The sequence below is a fragment of the Streptopelia decaocto genome (assembly GCF_964273445.1).
Source record: "Streptopelia decaocto genome assembly, chromosome: 3".
NCBI lineage: Eukaryota > Metazoa > Chordata > Aves > Columbiformes > Columbidae > Streptopelia > Streptopelia decaocto.
The window spans coordinates 117,134,244-117,158,287 of NC_138656.1; the positions used below are offsets into that span (position 1 = coordinate 117,134,244).

A 24,044-nucleotide genomic window follows, 5' to 3' on the forward strand; every position below is an offset into this window, starting at 1 on the left:
CAATTCCTGCTACCCAGCTGATTGCAATGACGCTTTGTTGCTAGCGTTGGAACATTAACTTAGTAAATTAATTAAACTTACTTAACAGCCCAGACTAAACAGATTCGATATATGTGCGAGTTATACTAACAGACATTTGCTCTAAAGCCTCCACTTGCATAGGGGGAAGATGTGATAGAAAAGGTGGTGGGGAAAACATATTTTTTTCCCGTGGTCTTGCTGTTGACAGCTGCTGAGTTTGGTAACACTTCGTTGTGGGGTGCTATAGGATCCAACATTCCTCAAAACAAGGGGAAAACTTCTCAATTTACTTCTACAGGAATCAGGTCAGGGGAGTCCAATGTCACTTCTCATGACTTCCCCAGCCATTGCTCCTTCTTCCTCCTCTCCCCACCCCACCATCAAATACTTCAGAAAGGGGAGTGGAAAGGAGATAATTTATAGCAACAGTAACACATCTCAGACATTATACTTTCCTGAATAACTAAGAAAGCACAGGGAGCACAAAACAGAAGATCAAATGGGTAGGAGTAGAATTTCCAGAGATCTTCAGGTTCCTGATAGCCCCATCTAACAGGATTTTCTACAGTGCCAAAATTGGGAGCAAAAATTCTACCAAAATCAACCCAATAGGAAAGGCGATACTCAGAGCTTTCTCAGGAGCTTGGTGATCAGGATGATTTGATGAACCTGAAGTTTTCAAACCATGTGGCAGCTCAATGTACAAAGAGCTGCTCTGATCCAGGGGGTATTTTTTTTGTTGCCCTTTTTCAAGATTAAAGTGTTAAAGGAAGCAGCCACATTAGCAACGACAAAAAAAAAAAAAAAAAAAAAAATTAAAAAAAATAAAAAGAAAAAGCCTTCTGCAAGTCACTGAACCTTTTAAACAGTGAATTTTTATTTCTATATTTAAATGAACCTTTCCCTCTGCTGTATCAATAATCAAAAGCCAGCCGTAGGGAACTACTCTTGCTTTTGATAGCAATGCTTTGAGAACTGCTCTTGTCCTGTACAATAATTGAATGGACGGGGCAATCTCTCAAGACTGCATTGTACTTCTTTTTAATGCTACAAGAAAAAGCTGCATCTCTAAAATAACCAACTGTTAGAAAGGCAGAAGGGAGTAGTTGTTGGCTAGATGAAGGGCATGTGCCCCAATTTGCCAGGCATTTAAGTCAATACAAGGATCTCTGAATGTTTGTTCACAGAATTGAACAAAAAGTCACCAAGTTTTGCTTGTGGGCAGAGAGGCAATTCTTCCCTGTCCCCTAGTAGGTGCATCCCAAAACTTTGATGCTGGAAAACTGTTAAGAAATTGCAGTGTTTAAAGGAAATGCCAGAAAAGAAGGGGTGAAAGGGAATTCAGAAGTGTATGTTGACACCAGTGTTGCTGGTGGCAAGACTTGCACTTCTTCTAAGGAATATACATTTGCCATCATGCGTTCATAAATTATAGACTATAGTAGAGATTAGATTAGGAGAAGGTTTATTCAAACTGCTGTAAACCTACTAAGAAATAAAAGGAGAGATTTAACGTACAGTGAAGCCAAGAATGATTTCTGGTCATTTTATCCCCATGTTGGGATGAGTGTCTTAAGTTTCGAACGTTTGTACAGAACTCAAATCCATATCTTTTTATTATTGCTATTGTTAGTAACTATTGTTAACTACAGCAATCAATGTGCATTATTTCAGGAATTCCCAAAATAGCTCTTTTCTAGTTTGAGCATTTTAAATTTATAACACTTTGCTACAAATTCCATTGATATTTTGAAACAATATTTTGCAGAACTGAAATTTGAAAAACAAATATTTTCAAAAATCTCTGAAATAGGTAATTTGGATGACTTTAAATTCTTTCTTCCTCTGCTTCTCCCCAGATTTTTCAGATCAGGAAACTCATCTTAAATCAATCTTCTTTGCTGTTAACTCCCTTTCAGCAAGACCCCATTTGGAAATAGATTCAGCAGAAAAAAAGAACATCAGTACTCTGGAAAATTCCTCAGCAGCCCAAGTTTTAATTTCTAACTACAAGACAAGCATGAGCACAATAGGGAGAAAAGTTAATGACAGTAACAAAGAGCTTGAAGAAGTTGGAAGAATGGGAAAATAGCAGGTAAGAAAAAGTTGGTTTATTTGATTCAGAAATCTCTCCCTGATGGGATAACCTGAAGGGATAATAAACTCTGTCTCTGGGACAATCAAAGTTAAATTGGACAAAAACACAGTGAAAAATAATAAGGAAGCAGTCAGCAAATGGAGTGCACAACTTTTCCATCCACCTCCCTCTCTGCTCACCCTGCTGAGACCAGGATGGAGCAGCTACAGCAGCAGAATCATAGCTGCACAAACCAAGAAAATGAGCCAGAAGAAAAAAAAAAGTATTGCAGATGCATTTTTATCAATAAAGAGCTGAGCACAATTTTGATACCCATGGAATAGGAAAGAAAAAACAAAACCAAAACCAAACAAATGTTATTGGGGTACCCTGTTCCTTTCAAGTTTGTAGCTTACTTGGTTTGGGGCTACACTGGTGTGAGTAAAAGGAAAGTAAAGCTCAGCTAGACAAGACAAGGCCTTTGGATTTTCTTGTTTTGAAACAAGGAGCAATAGAACTGGTAAAGTTAGTTTAATTTCAGGATTATTCCCCCTCCCCATCCCAAATCTCCCTCAACAAAATGGTCCTCCCCATCTCCTAGGGTGTTATAGGACACTACCAAAGCACAATGTGACTTTGGACATGCCAGTTGCTGGCAAACAATGCAGAATTCTGTCTTCCTCTTCCCCAACACGAAACTAATTTCTTTCTGTCTGATACAGATCTTCTCAAAACTGAAAAGAATTTCATAATTCTGAAGATGTCCGTTCCTTATGAAACACAGCTCAAATTGACCAGAGCTCAAAAGCTGGTGGGGAGGAAATGACAGATTGACAGGGAGATGCTGTAACATTTTGGTTTTGGTTTGTTTCTTTTTAAAAAAAATAAATTAAAAAAATATGTGCAACTCTTATCTTGCTGTCTTGTTCAGTAAATACACAGGGCATCTGAAACTCCCTTCAGTGACTCACAACACATAAGGAACAGACAAGGACAAGGACCAAATCTCTGCAACTCCATTAAAATACCTGGACTGTAGCATCATGCACAAACCAGGAACGGGTTTACAATGTAGAATGAATCATACACAATGTATCACAGTGGTATTCTAATTCTTTATTTGTTTAACGTCTTTTGGAAAGTTCTGTTCAACTGTTTATTCATTAATTCAGACCTCTCTCTTACTCCTAGGAGTAAATGCTCTGCAGGTATAAATCCCCACTATTCTATTAAAGGCAATGGTACCAATTTATATTGCTGGGCAATTTGGCCTTGGACTTGTAAAGGCTGAGCCTTGAATAAGTGCCTGAGCACCCTTGCTGCATAAATATTGCACAGCCTGCTGGATTTTCTCTGTGACTTTGACTTTTTGTTCATGAAACTGCTTGCAGAGAAGAAGAAAAAAAAAAAAAAAAAGAAGAGTTCTGTTTTTTATAATGCCTAATCTTTTTCCCCATTGGCATCCACCAGATGTTGCTTTGGATCAGAAGATAAATATTAAAACCAAAGAAAGAACAAAGCAGGCTGTTTACAAGATGGATTTTCTGATGTCTCTCGAACACTCTAAAAAGATGGGAGGGAAGGAGGGGGACTAAAGATGCTTTGATAGACACAAGGAATGAATTTCACAACCCAGCGGAGCTCTCTAGTGGTCTCAAGGCTGAATTGCTCTGTTGGCATTGACCTAAGAAATAGAAATTAGTTCCTTCAGTCTATCATCTGGCAGGGACCAATTCTGCAAAAGTTAGAATATCTTCTGGAGGATGTCGCTCATGAATGGGCTCACTCAGCTGTTGGAGAGATGCAGAACTAACCTGGCAAAGAGTCCAGCAAAATGCCTCCGGGGTGGGTTGATGTCCCAATAAGGTGGGCTGTCCTCACAGATATACAGGTAAGACACAGATCCTCTCTGGCGATAGGAACCCACTATGACTTGGACATCGCATTCAATGAAGGTGGCTCTTTCTTCTCGGCAGTCAACAGAAGAATGTGCCAGGCCACAAAGGATGGCCAAAGATGCTGCAAAAACAAGAGGGGAGAAAAATATAACCCAAAGCAGCCTACACATCACTGACATTAAACAGATTTTAGCAACTGACAGTTGTCATTGCAGATTCCCAATGTGTTTGTCCATCAAGGGGCATACTTTGAGAGGATGAGTAGGTCTCCACACAACTCTTCAGCCCCTTTTGCTTTGGCTCGTTTGTGCATTGAGCACCAGGATGGTCTTTGGGATCATATGACCCTGTCCAGGAGGAGGTAACATAAGTAGTTAACTAAGAGTATGGACATTTCTTCTGGGGCAGATGGATCACAGTTTACAGACCAGGTCTAAGGCACAGATCTCTTATCAGGGAGTTGTGACCACTTAAGGTATATCACAGTTTTGAAATCCAGAAACAGATTTATTGAAATATTTCCACAGCTTGGAGGGCTTCTGGGAAACTTGTATGAACTGGGATCTCCTTACTTTGTACCTGAGTGTGACTGGAGACTTGGTCCGAGATTAACTCTGTGGATGTAGTAGAAAGCGTACTCATAGCAGCTGTTTTGCTTGGAGGTTTGTTTAAGGAACTACTAATGAGAACAAAAATTATGTTTTCTTATTCTAAACCCAGAGAATGCAAAGAAATTTAATTGTGAACTGTCACTAAAGTTCAGACCAGTTGAAATGTTTGGTTTTCACATTAAATAAATAAATAAATGAATAAATAAATAAATAATGACATAAATAAATAACTAGATAGATAGATAGATAGATAAATCCTTTAAGCATAAAACCATGCCAAAGATCAAAACTGTTTCTCCCTAAACCATAAGCATGTAGAGACTTTTGGAGAAGTTTTGTTAATCCTGAACTAATCCTGTAACGAACTCCTGGAAAGGTGTGTGGACAGTATTACACTCTGCACTCTAGTATCCAAGAATGTTCCTCAAATATCAGAAGAGAAATTGATGGGAATTGTTAAGATAGGAGGTATTTTTTTTGCTTTTTTAAATTCCTGTTTGTTCAAAACATATCTTGTTTGCTAGGAAAGTGTCATTGTCAATGAATGTCTTAGGTCCTAAGCAATTCTGAAAATGGTTTTTGAAATGGTAAAAACAGGAAAATGCTATATTTCCTATATTTAAACTTTTAGCATTTGTTGCTAAAAAATATTATTTCACATGGGTTATTTTTTGAAAATTTTATAGCAGTTCAATGTTTAAGGGTTTGGTTTTTTTTAATATTAAAATGTAGCAAATTCATTTGCTCTGAACTTCAGAGAGAGAGCTCACAATTTTTCTGTATTTTTCTTCTCTGGATTTAGAGTAAGAAAAAAGTTACTCACATTGTTACTTCACACATTTTGCAATATGCTTAATTTCTTTCCTGTGCCAAATTCAGGGACAATTCTTTTGTTTGGTAACCATGCAAACACAGCCAAACACAATCCCTGCTTCAGAGACCTGCACATAAATATGAGGGAAGTCATAGAGAAGCCTAAAGGAATGATGGAACCATGCATGTGTTTTGCTTTTACTGTCCAGAAATTATGTCTAGAGCCACTGGAGTTGTCCTAGAGTTCCCACAAGAAGACTTATGTCTTCTGGGAAACCAGGTTGCCATTTGAAGGGTATTTGAAGTGGTACTAAATGTCTGTGTTTTGCAAAATGAATACCATCCAAGCAGACTAAATACTACGAAGAACTTGCCTTTGCAACAGCCTGCAGCAGAACCAATTAATTACCAGAATTTCTCCAAAAGAGATGGAATGTATGCTCTTTTTCCAGCCAGCAAGAGGCTGAAAACTTCTCAAAACTAGCAAAGATGAAGGACATCCAAGCAGCTATGGCACTGCCCCTTCTTCCTCCACAAACCCACAACTTTCCTGTAGACAGAAGAATTTGTTCCTCTTTTGTAACAGCTCCTTTTGCTTTACTATTCTATTCTACTGGTGACACGAAAGGTTATGAGAAGCTCAGATGTGGTGATGGAGAATGTACAGCTGCCTTAGATGAATAATGAGGAGAAAGACAGGAAAGGGGAAAGAGGAAAGGGGAAAGAGGAAAGGGGAAAGAGGAAAGGGAAGAGCAGAGAAGAGAGAAGAGCAGAGCAAAGCAGAGGAGAGAAGAGAATTTCTTCAGTTGGAAGAGACGTATCATGATCATCTAGTCCAAGTGCCTGACCACTTCAGGCCTGACAAAAAGTTTAAGCATGTTATTAAGGGTGTTGTCCAAATTCCTCTTAAACACTGACAGGCTTGGGGCATCAGCCACTTCTCTAGGAAGCCTGTTCCAGGGGTGGATGGTCAAAGGAAGATTAAATTCACATTCCACATTTTGAGAAAAAACAACAGGTTGCTGAGCTAATCAAAATAATTTTTTCTTTTGTGGTTTTCTTTCATGGTCTTGAAAAGAACGTGGCAGAGTTTTCCTAGGTGGGAAAACAGCTGAACCCTGTATTAGGATGAATGCTAGAAGTGACCTACAGAATCTCAGCATGTGGATATTTTCCTTGATACCTTGCTGCTGTCAAAGATCTTGCCTGGCTCATGTAGGTTATCAGAGGATACCTCCTGCACAGTTCTTAAAGCTCAGCAGAATAGCCTGTCACCTTTTGGATACTTTGGAATTGTTATGTGGCAATAGAGCATTTCTAACTTGCTCCAGTGCCTTTACCTCAACCTTAACACACCTGTGGGAACAGGAGGCCTTGCATCCTGCAAACTGCTGGAATAAGTTTTAAATCAAACCAGGCAAATTAATGTATTAATTTATAAAATCTAAGCTAAAGAACATGGCTACAAACACATCAGCAGAAGCAAAACCCAAGAAAACCCTTATACACCTCAGAATCAAACCTAGGACTGCTGTCTCTGAAGTGGAAGGAGAGAGAGGGACCTCTTCTCCACATGCTACAGCTCCTGTCCATCTGGTGGAGATACTGCTCTTCAAGGAGAAGACCATTTCTTCTTTCTTCCTTTAAGATCTCTAAGGTCCTCCTATGCCCCTGCTCCCAGAGGATTTAATACTTTGCTTACTTGAGAGGAAGTCTGGGACTTTCATGTCCTTTCCTCTGACTATTAAACACAAATATCCCTTGGTATTATTGGTGCCATTATCTCCTGTCACAACAGTAAGAAAAAAAAAGTAAAAAAAAAAAAAAATCAACTCAAGATTGCAGCACAATTAGTATACCCTAAAATAACAGTCTATTCTGGGACCCAATATTTCTCACTGAGTAATTGTTTAGTATTCAAACCCTAAAATGAAGCTTCTTTATGTTCCCTATAAAGATAAAATCTGCTAATCACACGTAGCACAATCCCTTCACTGAGATGAATGCGTGCATCCCATTATGGCTTCTTTTTTGAGATCAGACACAACGGCAGCCAAATCTCTGCATGTTGGTAATGGGTTAGGGACTGACTGCCCCCAACCCTGTCTTTGAGGGATACTCTGGCTTAAGCCAGGACCCTGGGATGCTCAGCACAAGGGCTTTGTTCTGTGCCACTATTTAATAACAACTGCCGGACATGTGATGAGGCTGAAACCTCCAGGAGTTCCAAGGGCAGCTGCAGACTGATTGAACATCTGCCCGAGGAGTCCTGGTGCCAAACTGCACATCCCCGGTTATTCACCGCTCACAAAACGGAACGCAGAGCATAACATTGACATGTGCTTAGGAGAGAAGACAAAGGTTAAATTAAAAATAAAAAAAAAAAATAAAGGGAGAAGGAGAGGAAAAAAAAAAGACCTGTTAAGGTCATCAAGTCCAACGTCTGCCTGTAAAGAATTGTTCCCTAGGAGACATTCATTTCGCACAGCCGAGTTTCAGAAGTCCCAAGAGGTGGCTTTGCCAGCATCTATTCCACAGTCTGATAGATCTCACTGTCAGAATACTCCTGCTGTGTAATCAATATGCTGCTTTTTTTTTTCCCCCTTTCTTAATTTCATTTTGGGATTTGAAGGACAGAAGGGACCGTTTGGATCCTTTGCGTTGATGTCCATAACAAACACCAGAGGCTCTCACTTCTACTCAGGTTTCAGTTGCCACAACACATCCTCTTCATGTTTTCTGCATTTATTCATGCAAATCACCCAATTTTCCTGGCTACAGTCCCCCTTGGTCCCAGCTCAGTGCACCACCTTGGTACTTCTGCACTACAGCAACCAAAGCTCATTCCCCTCTCTTCTTGCCCCATACAAAGAACCAGCCTCCATTTATTTCTAGCCTCAAATCTAAATCTTCTTCTCCAAACACCCACTTTTACCAATGTAATCTGGCTAACAGTAAGTCCAGGACTTGCTAACAAAGAACCCAAGTGCTGTTACATCAAAACCCTAAAGCCAGACCTGTTATTCCAAGACCTCTGGTGCAACCAGGAAACTCAGCTTTTTCTCTGATGGATCTTCTTATCAGTTCACCTCCTTTTAAAGGTGCCTTCTTTACCCTCATTCCAATGTCAAACATATGATCTCAGGTACTGATTTACTGCAAAATTTATATATGGTACTTATTCTATCACCTAATATGAAAAATCAGTTATTTTCTCACCTGCCTTAAGCTTCTTGTCAGTCTTCCCATCTTTCTTAAGAGCACAATTCAGTCCCACAGAGGTTAATCATGTGTTCTGTAAATTTAACCTGAGCTGAACAGAATCCACAGCTGTATTTACACTCATCACATCACATTGCGACACAAGTAACAAGGCAAGAACAAGAGAAGGGGAAAGCTCTTGGGATCAAGCCAGTTACCCCTTTGCCAGACCTTTAAAGACTTGCAGGTTGGTTTGAGTGGTTTTTTTGTTTTGTTTTTCCTTGAAGGGAGTTCGTTTTTGTTAATTTTAATAATTTTGTTGATTTTCTTAAGATTTCAGTGTGAAAATCAGATTTAAGCTCTGTACTGATTTTTCAGCAGCTTGCAGACAACAAGAGGCTTCATAAAAGTATCTGGGCTTGCATTTCGATTCCTTGTGCTCTGGATTGAGTGTGCCTCAATACTTAGAGTGTCCAGCTCTTTTCAATAATCAAACCAAAACCTTACTGCAGCCCCACTCAATGCCTGCTCCTAAAGATGACCCCATGGGGCAAGGTTTATGACTGTATCCTGCTGAGACCAGTAGCTCCTTGTGTCTTACAAAACCGCCTGTTAAATGGGAAGGAAGTCACATTTCCGACCTGCAGAACCTCGCCCTACGGATTTGATCACAAGCTAGATGGACTGGTTGGGGATTCCCACGTGAACATCTCTAATCTTAAGCAGACCAGACACAACATGACCTAGTGCTGAAACCCTGACTTCCCCCAATGCCAAGGGGAGGTGTTTCTGCTTCACAGCCCACTGTAACAGAAGAAATGCAGCTTGAACTCTTCACATCTCATCATCCTGTCCGTGAGCAATGCCATGAAATGTCAGACAAGCGTCCAACCCAACCACAACAACCTTTGCACCAAAAGGGCTCTGGGGCACCATAGACCTGGCCCTACCTTCTCCTTCACGGCTCATGGTCCTGCATCCCCAAAGTCACTTCACCACCTCTCCCATGTGGAAAAGACTTTGAAAGAAATGCCTGTGCACTGGATGTGCCAAGTGGCAAACTCCCCTGGGCAAACAGCAGCATCTAAACCACGAGGTGAGGCTGGATTAACTGCACTTAATAAAGCCACTCATGCCCTAAGTGGTGGGGGTGCGCGATCCCTGAAATATTAGGAGAAAGCCATCTGGAAAGTATCTTGCCTTACATGCAGAATGACCAATGCTGCACATAGGTGTCCACAGGCTGAATATGCTTGTCTCAGGGAGTACAAATAGCCTGGCAAACACAGATTTAAGCAGCCTGGAAGTATTTTTTTATTATTATTTTTTAATGTAAAAGGAAAATATATTTTCTTTTAAATACTTAAATCACAGAGAAACATTTTTGCAACTTGACCAGTGAGATTTGCAAGGCTGCATGCTGCAAAATCCACAGCAGGGAAGAGAGGCAATGTCTTGTAACTGGCCCAAAAGCAATAGTGCCTTGGTCCCTTTGGGTCCTGAGGCAAAGCATCCTTTGCATCTTCTCTCCAGAAACACAACCAACAGGCGGGCAGCAACCAGCATTCACTTGCTGACATCTAGTGTCAGTATTAAGCATTGTGGTCCTGCGTGTAAGACTATTTTGCCCAGGCTCCCTCAGCCACCTACCACTCAGTGAATTTTGAACTCAGTTATTAATGTTTTCACAGTTTGGATCAATTTGATTACATTTTATTCCACTATTCTTCCTGCAATAACAGGACTTCCCTGGTTTATATCCTATTTTTTGAGGACTCCAGCACCATGTCTTTTTTCTTGTTTAAGAAATAGTAAAAAGCAGTTTTGTGGACTGTACCTGGATCCTGTCTAAAACAAAGAAAACTGAGTCCTAACAACCCCTTGGTGTCTCCTTTTGGATGCTTGGAGTTGGGATTTAAAGCCCCTTTCTTTCCCCATCCTGCCCATTTTAACATTCCTCATGGATATGGAAAGGAACCATTCAAAATGAAAAGAACAAATTTAGAATTTCAGAATAACAGATGCTAGAGGGGACCCTTGGATGCCTCTCATCCCAACCCTTCCTTGAAGGAATTTTAAATTTCTCATTGGACCAGTTTCTCAGCAACTAATCTAGTGAACTTTTGACTCTTTTGGAGGATAGAGATTCCACACACCTTGGAGCAAAACCCTAGCAATTCACTGTCACCTCTCTTCCAGGTCCACAAAGCAGAAGAGGCCATGGAACTTGGGTCACCACCTTTGGATGGCCATAGAATGGCAAATATTTCTGTAGATCTCAGGATGTTATCCCAGCATCACAGCTATGAAAGAGCTGAAGTGTAATGGCACCAAGGGTTGCAACGTCACAGCACCAGGGTAGGTGCTCCATTCTTAGCGTTTAGGGAATGGCATTATGTCTCAGTGTGAGATTTAGAAGTCTTAAATCTTGCCTTTTGTAGATCTTAGGAGCCTGTGTGCTGTGCTGCCTGTAGGAGAGGGAGGACGTAAATCTTGTCCCAGCAAATGTGTATTTTGAAGAGTTTCCTCCAAAACTGAGACAGGGTTATTTCTCTCTGAGACAGCTGGAGATCCTGGCATTGTTCCCTGCTGTGCTGCCTCTCTCCATTTAAGGAGGATGCTCTGGCTGTGGAATGATCCTCTCTTCCTCTCAAGGAATTAAAATCCTCATCTCCACCTTCCCAAAGGTATGAACTGACCACAGGACATCATTTGTTCACCCTCTCAGTCATTCATCTTCCTCCCACCCCCTACCTCACCAAAACAGTCCCACCATGCAGCAAAAACGCAAAATGTATGGGGCCACAGAAAATAAGACATCAGCTCACTAGACCAGTCATGATGGCCAAGAGGAGCTTGGGTTCCCAACCCTACAGCCCTCATGCACATTTTCCGTGAGACAGTTTTCCCAAGGAATAGCTGTCACAAGGAACTACTGTTGCTGTGCACATCTTATAAAGACACAAAAAGCATGTGTAGCAACTCTGACCACAGGCACATAGTGGATCTATTCCAAAGGCCACGGCCATTGACTCAAAACCTCCCCCTGGCAGCACTTGTCATGGTACAGGGCTCAAAACTAAAGGTCAATACTGTGTTAGTTCCTCTTCTTTCTCCAGGGTTGCTGCTGCATTCTGTTCCCCCTGGCATGAGATATACTGCGAAGCCCGAGTTTTGGGTCAAGCTATGTTTTTAGGTGATATTTTTAACACAATGGCCAGGTTTGTGTCTTAGCTGACCATGTAAGCGTGGGGCAAGGCAGCTCAGTTCAGTCGTCATCATGTTGTCCAGCATTTCACAGGGGATGCCACAGACTGTGACCAAAGTCATCCCTGGGGAAAACCCAGTTCCACGCAGATAAACTGTTCCTCCATTCAAGTCACCTTGGAAAAGGACAGAAAATGGGATTTAAGACAGAGTCTTGCCAACAAGGGTATTTTTTTAATTCATAATTTTTGCTATTGTGCCAAAAATACCCCCGGTGACCACAGTGCCCCACAATACCACCCACAGAGCTACAGTAAGTCTTTGTGACTTACCCCAATTGCGATGCACAGCTGTCACCATCAGCTGAGAGGTGAATGTCAGGTTGGAGGAAGCCCAGCCCCTGGGGACCTGGAGGCCCAACACATGATACTCGCCAACAGGGAGCAGAGGAGCTGAGCACTGCAAAGTAGAGCCAGTGATGGTGACACCACTACAAGAAAAGTCTCCAACAAACACATGGATGGTATCCATCTCGGTGACCCGTGATACAGTCACTGTTAAAAGGAGACCAGTTGCAACAAGTGAAAGGAAAACTGGGGTAAATTCATTGTTGTAACTTATTCTTCCAAGGTAATAGGAGATGCCATCTACTTTTAGACTCAAAGCTTTAGTCCCATTACCTGGTGGCACCGTGCACTGGATAGCTACACAGGTGACACTGAGAATGAGGCAAGGGTGGTGATTGATGAGAACAGAAGTCATTCTCTTTCCTTTCAGTGCTGAGCCTGCTAAGGTGAGGAGGCCTCCACCATTGGTACTGAAGTTTTGTGGGTAAAACTGGTACACCTGAGGCAAGATGGTGAGAACACTGGATGCCTTTCTGAAGCAAGCTCGCCCACTTTTCCTGTTGGATATGGAAATGTTGTGCTTCCCTGGGGCAATGCAGTCTGCCTGGCACTTGATGCTGGTCTCATTCCAGAAAGTTACCTTGCAGACAGGCTGGTTATCCACAAGTACCACGGGACTGTCGCTTGGCCATGCCAACCTCTCTCCTTTGATTGTCACGTAGGTGAATGTTCCATTGGTCTCCCAGGTCACCAAATCTACAAGGGGTGTCCACTGTTCATGCAGGTGGAGTGTACATTCTCCAAGGCAGACGCTGCTGATCCCATTGACATTCACTGTGACATTAAGAGTCCAAGATGCCTCAGCCAGCTGCTGGTAATGCAAAGGATGGGCTCCTGGAAGGACAACACAACTAATGGCATCATTACGAGAGTTCTGGATTTCACAGGAATAATTACCCTCCAGGCTGACCTGTATCAAATTCCTCCTGGATTTTAAAGCAATACCAGATATAGTGAGTAACATCCCACCACAGACTGATCCTTGTGATGGGAATATGGAAGTTATCTGTGGAGTTACTGTAAGGGCTTTCAGCCTTGCTGTCACACGGGCATATCCTAACTGCCTCTGGATAACCTGGATGGGGAAAGTCCCCGGTTCCAGGCTGCTCAGTGGCAAGGAACACTGATAAAATATTGCAGACTTGTTGCCATGTTGAAACTCAAGTTCACATTCACTGTGTCCAAGCTTAGCCACAGATCCCGTGATGTTTATCCCCTGGATGCTCAAGTGCAGGTTGCGATCTGTGATTTCCATTTCAACAATGGTAATCAAAGGAGTCAAAGCTCTTTGGTAATTAAAGGTGGTGGTTCTTTTTGCAGAAAGAGTATATTGAAGTGAACTGGCCCTGATGACTACATTTACTCTGACAGAGATGTCTTGTGAATCTTCATTAGACAAATTAGTAGCTGGTGGAGTCAGACACCAAATTGTCTCTTCTGCCAAGTGAGTAACTGTACAGGTTTGCGTGTTCATTGAAACAGAAACCAGGGCAGGGTTTTGGCTAAAGCCCACCCCAGAGATTGTGAGCAGTGTTCCACCTAGAAGTAAAGCAAAACAATGGAGGAGGACATTATATGCAAGAAACAAATCAGTGACTGTCAGTGAACAATCACAAACGACGATTTAGCTGATGAGCACAGCAGACAGTCTTAGCCAGGTCGAATGGAAGTATTATAGCTTAATCTTCAAAACTGATAGCCTTTGCTCTCCAAGCTCTCCATGGCTTGAGCACTTCACAAAGTGTTGAACTAATCACATAAACTCCAAACCTCTGAGTTTCTGTATCTGCTTTTGTTGTGAGCCTGGGAGAGCAATCTGTGGAGGACCTGAGGTTGCATCACAAGAATTTCTCTGTTTTCTATAAAAGTGTTTCCAAGGGCTCATGTAAAATTCACTGCAGGAATTCAACTCTTTCCCAACCCCAGCCAAATGACAAAATAAATCAACCACCTCAAATCTGCTTTTTATGATTTGAAGTAAAACTTTTTTTTTTTAATTCAATGATGTTTTGCTCTGAAACACCCTTAAATTATTTCCAATGTTTAAAAGCTTGGAATGGGATTAATAAATATTTCACTTTTGATTAAATTTACATCAAAAAAGGGATTTTTTTGTCTTTTCAACTTAAAAATTAATGTCCCCTTTGAGATGACTTGAAATTATTGTTTGCTTCAAACCACATTTGTACCCTGCTTTCCACCTAACTTTCACACAGAAAACCTTGAAAGATGGAGGCGTAATGACTGAAAGAAACAGCACAGATGAGTCAGGTGTGGGCGCGCTTTGTTTTCCCAATGGGAACACACAAGGATACATGAGCAAACACTTTGGGAAATCAAATTCAAAGCACAGGCACCTCTGAGCCAGCCAACCAGATTGAGGGATGCTCACTACAATCCCACGTCTCCAGATGTTGCTGTCTGCTGGTTGATGCCTGCATAATAAAGGCCCACAGATTTAAAACACCCTCATTTAAAGTGATGTGAAATAGGATGCCCTTTCCATTCTGGCAGGAAAACCAAGCCCTCAATCCCTTTAACCTCCATAAGTGGCTGAAGTTATAACAACATAGTTTACCCAGAAAAGATCCACAACACGGCTCTACGCTGAAGACCTCTGAGAGGTACTGGATTACTGGCTCAACCCTGCAAAACACAAACAACATAGAAAGAGTTTTTTGAGAGCTGGGTTTTTTAATATTATTTTCTCTCTTACTGCAGCATCATGCTGTAAGAAATTACAACTCCTTTAAGGTTGTAAGGTCAAATGCCCACCTGGCACATCCTTTTTTTTTTTTTCAATCATTTTGGTTGGAAGAGACCTTCAAGATCATCAAGTCCAACCATAACCTAAATCTAGGACTAAACCATGTCCCTAAGAAGCTCATCGATAAGTCTTTTAAACCCCTCTAAGGATGATGACTCAACCACTTCCCTGGGCAGCCTGCTCCAGTGCTTGACAACCCTCTCCATAAAGAAATTTTTCCCAATATCCAATCTGAACCTCCTCTGGCATAACTTGAGACCATTTCCTCTCATTCAATTATGAAAACTGTCTGATCAAGTGGCATCCTGTAGGTCAACTTCAGTTCATGAGGCACAACTGAATTGCCCATCAAAAGAAGCAATAATGAGATTTCTGCCAAACATATCCCAAAGTAGCCATGCCCACAGACAGGAGATGCAAGATGAAGAGACATCCCAACTGCCTTCCCTTTTTGCATTCTCCCACCAGACTAAGGAGATATCTACAGCAAGAGGAAACCCAGCCACAACCTCCTGAAGTCCACTCAGATAAGTGTATAGCTCTGTTTCTGTCCCACCTACATCTATTTTTCCTCCTCCTCCTTTCAAAAACATTCCCAAGTTCTAAAAAGACACATTAGAGAAGTAGATCTACCCAGACATGCAATCCAGCCCAAAAGAGATCATAATGGTCTTCTGAAATGCCCCATCTCCCTCCACGAAGTGGAGGACGAAGTGATGGTGCTGCTAACAGGTTCCAATATCCAATGGGTTCAATCCCTACATGCCATCCCATTGACCGCAGGCTTCCTCCTTCTGAAGTTCATTAATGCAACAAGCAACTTAGGGTGGATTGTGAGCAATAAAAAAGCTCCCTTCTCACCAGTATAACGGTTTTAGGATCATTCCTATCAGCCATCATGTATGAGAGCTGCGTGGCTGAGAAGCAAAACTGTGTTGCTTGTGAATGCATTGTTGCATCCCACTTTCAGGTCTATTTTGCCCCAAATTTTAATTTATAGTACACTTATCTAGGCAGGAACTTGAAGTGTCACCTTAAAAGATGGAAATAGCATCATTTAAAAATTCTCCAAACAAAGCATTTTTTTTATTTTTCAAACTAGCTTTTGTTTTGCTCATGAAAAGTGTTTCTTTTCTTCTGCTGTTTTTCTACAGAAGGATTTATCTGCATTTGACCTGAATCTGTGAATACCTTTGATTGCCTGAATATGCATTTTTCATCAAATCAACTGTTTTTTTCTAAAATGTTTCTCTCCTGCCTCCTACTGATCCAAGGGGAGTTAATTGACTAGCATTAGCAGTTTGCTGACTTGGGTTCCACAGATCAATAAATGCCTTCATAATTATTCATAATTTTATACCACACTGCAGATTTCACCGTTAGGTACAGAATTTGTGAAAACTCTTACCTTTCTTTTCAGATTAACCCTAAAATACCAAATAGGACAGAGAATGAAATTTTTATTTTAGGGAAATTACACACTTTCACTCACCTTTTTGAAGCGATAGTAATGTTGTTGATGATGACAGAAACGTTGTGCCATCCCGCAGCCAGGGCTGGAAGAGTCACATTAACACCACAGTCCATCTGCACCTGGATCTGTGCCCACAAGCCCCCAATTTGCACCTTGATATCTGACCCTCGGTAGCTGGCAAACTGGGATATTCCAATTTGAAGCTCCTGACCCCCTGCAGAGAGGAGAATGGATGAAACTATTTCAGTCCTTCTGTCAAGAGTTATTTTACTGTATGTAACCATCTCCCAAGGAAGACCATGGAGTCCCATTACGCCAGAAGCAGTCCAGTCATGTTCATCAGCTCAAAACAAAAACTAGGAGATGACAGTGGTTCTGTATCCTGCACATCCATTGGCATCCCTAATAAGGTCACCAGCCACCAAAGTTGTCTCAGGATGTTGGCACAGTGAACTTGGCTATGGCCATCTATGGCCGCTCTCAGCCTGCTGGTGCACACTCAGGGTGGGATCCATGCACCCTTACCGTAAACATCTATAAATAACTGCAGCTAATTAGACCCAAATCCAATCTTTCTAAAGCTCACATAAACTGGAGCTGAGGGGTTGTGTGATTTTTCCTAAATTCCTGACAAATAATCCACATCACATTTTTCCAGCATCTTACTCCTTCTTCAGCCATCTAACAGGAGCCTCCCACAGCTAAAAGAAAATTTCCTTGGGTTCCTAAAGTCAGTCACCCACATGCTCCAAAGTGCCTTGTTTTCATGAGATATGGCTTTCTCTCCTATTTAACCTCTGCTGTGAGACAAATTATATTCATATGGTAGAGGATACTTTCCTTTATTTGTGTATACTGCAGTAGTAGAAAAGGACAAGGGCAGTAGAGAAGGGAATTTCATAGCCTAAATCCCTCCTGAAATAGTTTAAAAAATTAGGGTGATATGCCTCAGTCCAAATATAAATGCATTTTCATTGAGAGCACTATATCTGTAGCGAGTTAAGAAAAACAGTCCCTTTATCGTGTAATTTATCTTATTGTAAGGATAACATCCAAAATAACTGTGGTGAATCCCACCACAGCAGCACCTGTTTCTCTTCAGTGACTTTTTAAGACATCCAAGCCACAAGCACAGGCTGAGAGTGGTTTAGGAGATGAATCTTATCTCTCTATATTCTCTGAAGGGTGTGGGTTCAATTGCACAGAATAAGCAGGACAAGAAGGGGTCTTCAAGTCCAACTCCCTGCTGTCATAGACAGCTATATTACATGAATCCCCTTCCTAAATTCATCAGACAAAATATCTTAATATTTCTTTACCATCCCCTGGAGCCAGAAAGCCCAAAATACCCACAGAGTTGCTGCAGACCAGCAGGTGAATATTAGCTGTCCCAGAGCAGCTTCATTTTTGCTCACTCCTCTTCTTCACTGAGCTCATTCCATTTTAAAAGCAGTGATGCATGTGGCACTTTTCCCAGCTACACAGCACAGTAATCAAGAGCAGCTCATCTACTTTACATTCTCACCTTGTCTAAATGAAAATTAACATTTCTGGGTTAGCCCATCCTTACTAGAGATTCCAATCAGAGTAGCAAGTTTCTCTCCCAAGCAGAGACCAGGGTCACTTGGCTTTAGCAACTCCTCCACTGCTGGTATGGTCCCCGTTAACATTCAGCACCACAGCTTCAGATTTGGAGAAGTCTCTCCCTTTCACAAAGCCAGAGAGTCTGTATAAAGCTCCTCTCATCTACCAGCTCCTCTAAGCAGGTCTTGAAATCAGTACTTTTCAATTCTGCATGCGCAAAGAGTCAAATAAAGTTTGAAAGCCTGAGAAGTTGGATATATTAATAATGTGAACTCTTTGGACTCTTGGTCAATTGTCAGCTTAATCCTAGATGCCTGGAAGGCATCAGTGTAATTTATTTATTCTTTTTATTATATAGTAGGAAAATGATATTAAAAGCCGAAGCCATGGAGGTTCTGAATAGAAGATTGAACTCAGCCTCACCACCATTCACAAGATGCTGTAACATTAACAAATTCCTTACACCTGGGTTGCCTGTGGCTAGAAAAATCTCCCCTTGGTGCTATGGTATCTGAATAATATTCAGACGATAAAGGACGCTTTCTCTTATTTATACATTCTGGAGTAATAGAAAATGGCAAGGGCATTTGGGGAAATGAATAGAAATTCTGGCCATGCAGCAAGAAATGCATGTCATTGCTGGCAGTCACCTAACTCCTTGCATCTCCTTCAAGTCCAACCAAACTGCTGAGCTGGGGGGAGCCTTATCAAGATGTGTGCTGGAGAGGTTACAAAAAGAGAGAAGAAAAATAAATTAGATTATTACATCCTTGGAGGAATGGCAGTGAGGTGGGTAGGAAAGCAGGAATATTTCTGTCTTCCTCCTATCTTCTTCTTTTTTTCAGATACTAGGAACCTTGGTTACTGTTCACCATTAATACCTTCTATTCCCAATGCCCAGCCAAAACCTTGTGGGGTTGAAAAGAAAAAGCAAGCACAAGCTTTCAAAAGATAGGAATGCTGAATGGTCCGTGAGATCTGCTTGGGATTTTGGACCCCCAAAGTCCGTAAAGTCCATGCTAGTATTCCAAAGGATCGCAAGGTCAAACTGAAGGAAACAGTCTGGCTTGGAAATGGGAACTAACAATCAGGTGTTGCCTCTTCTACTTTCAACAACCCAAAATGCTCATGATGTGCTTTATGATCAATTCTTTGGGATCCTGGAAAAAGACCTTCTCTAGAGCTCATTCCTCTTCTTGTGGATGAACCTGTTACCAAGAATGAATGAGTGGGATAGTTTCAGAGCAGAGTTAGAGAAATGTGACAGAAAAGGAGCACTATACCACACCTGGCATCCTGTGGACATCATCCATACCAGCCTAAGGCAAGCAACTCATCTGCTAGAGCAAATCCAACATAAACCAACCAGGACTGACCAGGACTAGCAGGAAACAGCTAAGATGCAGTGCTGGATCACCAGACTCCATAGACATAAATTCCCTCTGCCCTATCACCATCAGCAATAAAAACACTTATACAGACGATGCCTAATACATGTTTGCAGACTTTTCACCTGCTATGCCACTTCTGTTTCTGCTCAGTGATACAACAGCAGGGTTTAAGGAAGGATCATACTGGAACAAGTTGGTTACTGTTGTTGACTGGTACCCAGAAATTAACGTAACACTGGCAGCAGCATCTTCTGTCCCCTGGTAACAGAAATTAAGAAAAATGTCAAGGTTAAGAATGCACCAATAATTAAAAAAAACACTATTCCCTGTCTTATCCTCTTCCCTATCCTATTCCTTCATCTCCCATACCTAATGAGTCAGGCACATGGGCACTGATGAAATTTGTATGTACACCGGACTCTACTTAAATGCCTACAGTTACAATGTCTTCAAAGTCATCTATGGAGAGTTATTTCAGACTATGCAGATTTCCATTTGCCATATCCATAATAGTAAATTAAACAGGGGTAATTCATAGGCATAGACAGTTATCCCTATGCTTAAACTATTAGCATCATCCTGGGTATAATTTTGCCATGCAGCAAAGTGCACTGCTGCTAAAAATCCCTAGGCATGTTTTTGCACAACACACAGATAGTGTCTGAAGGAGGCCTGGATGTAAAGTAGAAGACTTGGAGTTGAAGAAGGTTCAAATATGTGAGCAGGAGCTCTCGTCCCAGCCATGTTTAATCGACTAACAAATAACAGAAAGTGGAGACATGCAATTTTACTAGAGTTCAAAGCGCCAGTTTTGTTTATGTGAGGCTTAGCTAATGATGTTACAATCTGGATTTTTTGCTGTTTCACTAGTTTTCATAAATTGCCTAGCTGTTTATCGTTAATTAAGTTCTAAACTGTAGGTAGAGCCCACGGTAAATTTTCCCGCAGCCAAGACTTGGCTGATGGGTTACCATTTGCCCTTCCACTAGTGTAGCTCAGGCTAGGAAAACATAGAAAGACCTGTAGGCTGCTCAGTGTTCCCCAAAAATGTGATTTCTTACCCGAGAGGGAACTTTACATTCAATTCTTGTTGAATTTTGGTCACCCTCCAAAATTGGGCAACACTGAGATCCAAACAACACCAAGTTTACCCCTTCCAGATTGGTCCCCCTGAGAGTCACTCTCAGTCCTCCTAAAAAAAAAAAAACCACACAGTTATTCTGTTACATTCAAGATATAGAACAATATTTTTATATGCAAAGGATTTTTTTTTTAATAGGTAACTACAAAAGGAGCACTGTTCCTCCTTTGATCTGATGATGATCTGCTTCCATCCTTGCTGTGTCTTGCTCTTTCACCACAGATCCTTCTTTCCTAATATTTGAATTCTTGTCCATGATACAAGAGGACTCGGTTTGTTTCTCGGTTTATTTTTTAATGACATACTTATTTAAGCCGGCAAGGTCTGGCCTGTGATCTCAAACTTTGAAAGATCCTCAGCCCAAGAATGAAATAAGGAAGGAAGGAAGAAGCACTAAGAATGGAAAATGAGCTTAACACAGCAGGTGCTTTCACAGTTCAAATAGCTGCCAAGCACCCTGCTGTCAAAAAAGCCTTTAGCATGTGTCTAGGAAACTTAGGCTGGAAAGGGGACTTGGCAGGGCTCGAGTTAGCAGAGTTGTGAGGAAAGTCATGCAGGGCTTGATTCTGTGAAGCACTGAGCAACCTCAGCTCTCCTTTGTGCCTTCAATCACATGCGGGATCATACCCAACACAAGTCAGACTTGCACTTGATCTTTCTGCAGCACCCACTTCCAATGCAAATAGTCAAGGTGCTCCTCTGCTTTTTTCAAGTAAATAGAGGATTCAGGGATATTTCAAACAGAAGCAGAAAATAGGAACTCAGCTTAATGGCAATTCTAACCTGCACCTTGATGTCGTTCAGAGACAAAAAAGAAATAAATTGTCCTTCGAACTTACAGCCATTTGCTCTAAGTATCAGTACTGCAGAGTTTTAGGAGTATGGCTAGACAGACTGCTCAGGAACAATTTTTATTACTGCAGTGTTTATGTGCATGTGCTATATCATCATGACCATATTACAACACAACCAACATTTTATGATTCTTTTGATGTGTGATGTAAGCACACTTCTATGGTAGGGTCATTATATATGGATGGCAGAGTCCCTTATACATTTTCCTCAGAGCATCATTTCTTGCTAATTCTATAAACCACCAGAAAAGTCTAGAAGTTTAATCTTCTAGATTTTCTCAGGCTGGCATAACACCCAGGCAAATAGCAGCATTCAGATAGGTTGACAGCAAGTTCTTTCCATTTACTGGAACAGGGTAGTATCTTTAGAAGGGCACCCCATTCTTATAGAGTTGGGTCACAGGGAACCCCAAGCATGGTATCACTGAGGCCAGTGATGTTTTGACAAGAAGAACCTGATACAGCAAAGTACAAGATGCTTTCTTGGCTTCCTCTCCTGTAACTTTAAGTTTGCAAAGCCAGAAACAACAAGAACTCAAAACTGAAGCCACTTATCTAATGTGATAGTTGTCAGATAAGGAGCCTCAGAGATTTAGAGTACAAAATCCATGTGTGTTGTGTAAACACTGATGCTCTTAAGTTTTGATATTTACACTTATATCCATATGTAATGAAATACCGCATATGTGCACTTTACGATAAGATTGAAGAGAGGTATTTTAAATGGAAGAAATTAAAAACACAGATGGAAGCTGTAATTCTTTCCAATTATAAATGTTCAAGGCATATGTAATATAAGTTAGCATTATACTTGCTTTCTTTTTAATGAGTGACAGATCACTGTAATTGGGAGAACTGGATTGTCAGCGAAGGAAATGACAAGTAAGGCCCAAGCACTGAAACTTGATATTGTTGGCTTTTTCTTTTCAGGGTGTGTTTCTGTTTGTTTGTTTAATGAATTAGAGCAGTGAGTATCAACCTTATGCATTGTATCACCCTCCCACTGGAGAAGAAAAAAAATGGAGGAAAGAAAAGGGTTAGAATATCTTTCTTGCCATATGTTCCAACAAAACATAAAAGGGTGGCCATAACTTCTTGCTTTTCAGGTTAGGAACCCTACATTCTCCTAAGACTACCCCATGGATCATCCACATAGAGGTTCACAGACTATTGTTTCCTCCATTTGCCTGCTCCAAGGTGGCCAAGCATGGCACAATCCATTCTCTAAGCCACATGCTGCACCTAGGCCTTACTCCTGTTCTCGGTGGTGTTTGTTAGCATTAACTCAAAGCACCTCAGTAATGAAACTAGGAGGTTTCCAGACAAAATCTTTGTAACTTTTACTATCAGAGGCTACTTCAGTCACCTTGTTTCTAGATGCATTCCTGGCTGCTTGAAAACAAGTCATACACTGGGAGCATTGGTGCTTACTGCGCAACCCAGGTGTGTCCAGAGTGCTCTTCACATTCCCCCTTGGGTTGGAGAGACTCTTCCCACTCTTAAAAAAGAAAGTGTGGCTTTATACAGCCTTTGGTTAGGCTTAGCTGCAGTTGGCTGGGCACCTTGCTGGAACTTCCAGGGTCTTCCCTGGAACAGTACAGATGAGAGTCATAATGGTCCTTTGGCCCAAGAGTCCTGTGGAAAATCTTCCAAGCTCTTGTCTTCAGGGGTGGAACATATCACCCTCTATTTCCTTTCCTGTTTCAAGGAGACGAGGAGTAACGGAAATGAAAGGAGATTGAGTTTGAGCTTCTTTAGGCTTCTCAGATTTGTATCTAAACACAGAGGAGTTTTCCATTTTATCACTCAAAATATGAATTCACTTCAACTGGACTGACATGAACCAAAGTTTAACCATTTCACAATAAGTCCAGATTAATTCATATATTATAAAGCTATGTGTCAAATGCATATGGGGAAGATAAGCCACAAAACACTAATAGTCTTCTGGGTTGTTGGAATAAAGGTACCTGCACTAGAACTTACTATTCTCAAACTAAACTTGTTGGAAAACTGATTGCCTCCACAAAGAATCAAGAAAAGTTTGTCACTCATTGAAAGAAACTTGTCCCAGTGCTTTTGGGTACACACAATGTGTCCAACTATATTATGTCTTTTTGTCAGACCTTGGTAGTTGAAGAGGAGAAGAACTGAAACACACCATGTAAAGCAAGAAACAAAAAGCAGATGTTCCTTTCAAGATGGTCTGGCATTTGGACCTACCAATCTCCGAAGATGTAGGAGGTTCAATAGCTATCAACTTTGGCTCAACTCTTAGGAAGATGTCTTCTCCCATGCTGCCATTGAGTGCAAAGCCATAAGGTCTCACCAGCAGTGTCACCTGGTAGACTCCAACTGGCAACCTTTTCATCTGGCAGACCACTTCAGTCTGACTGAACGTTATGATGTGGCAGTTCACGTTGTTCACCTCTACCTGCAGGGCCAGCTTCTCCTCAGTGAAACCAGCACCCCTGATAATGACTGTGGCCTGGGATCCACCATCTGAAGGAACATAATCAACAAGATGACTTGTGAATTTTGATGTAGCAATGCCCAGGATTTACTTTCAACCAATAGGTAAAAGTTTTTACCATCTTC

General features: G+C 41.3%; 1 protein-coding gene across 1 annotated transcript in view; it reads right to left on the reverse strand.

Annotated features, from left to right (window-relative positions):
* PKHD1 (PKHD1 ciliary IPT domain containing fibrocystin/polyductin) overlaps positions 1-24,044 on the reverse strand; it is a gene marked incomplete at both ends in the record, with an annotated part of 268,094 nt that overhangs the window by 210,745 nt on the left and 33,305 nt on the right. The window contains 8 exons of the mRNA XM_082047184.1: positions 3,913-4,117; positions 11,861-12,004; positions 12,161-13,774; positions 14,814-14,881; positions 16,495-16,690; positions 19,574-19,709; positions 20,513-20,643; positions 23,670-23,948. Of these exons, the coding sequence (XP_081903310.1) occupies positions 3,913-4,117; positions 11,861-12,004; positions 12,161-13,774; positions 14,814-14,881; positions 16,495-16,690; positions 19,574-19,709; positions 20,513-20,643; positions 23,670-23,948 (2,773 nt within the window). The remainder of the gene's footprint in view (positions 1-3,912; positions 4,118-11,860; positions 12,005-12,160; positions 13,775-14,813; positions 14,882-16,494; positions 16,691-19,573; positions 19,710-20,512; positions 20,644-23,669; positions 23,949-24,044) is intronic.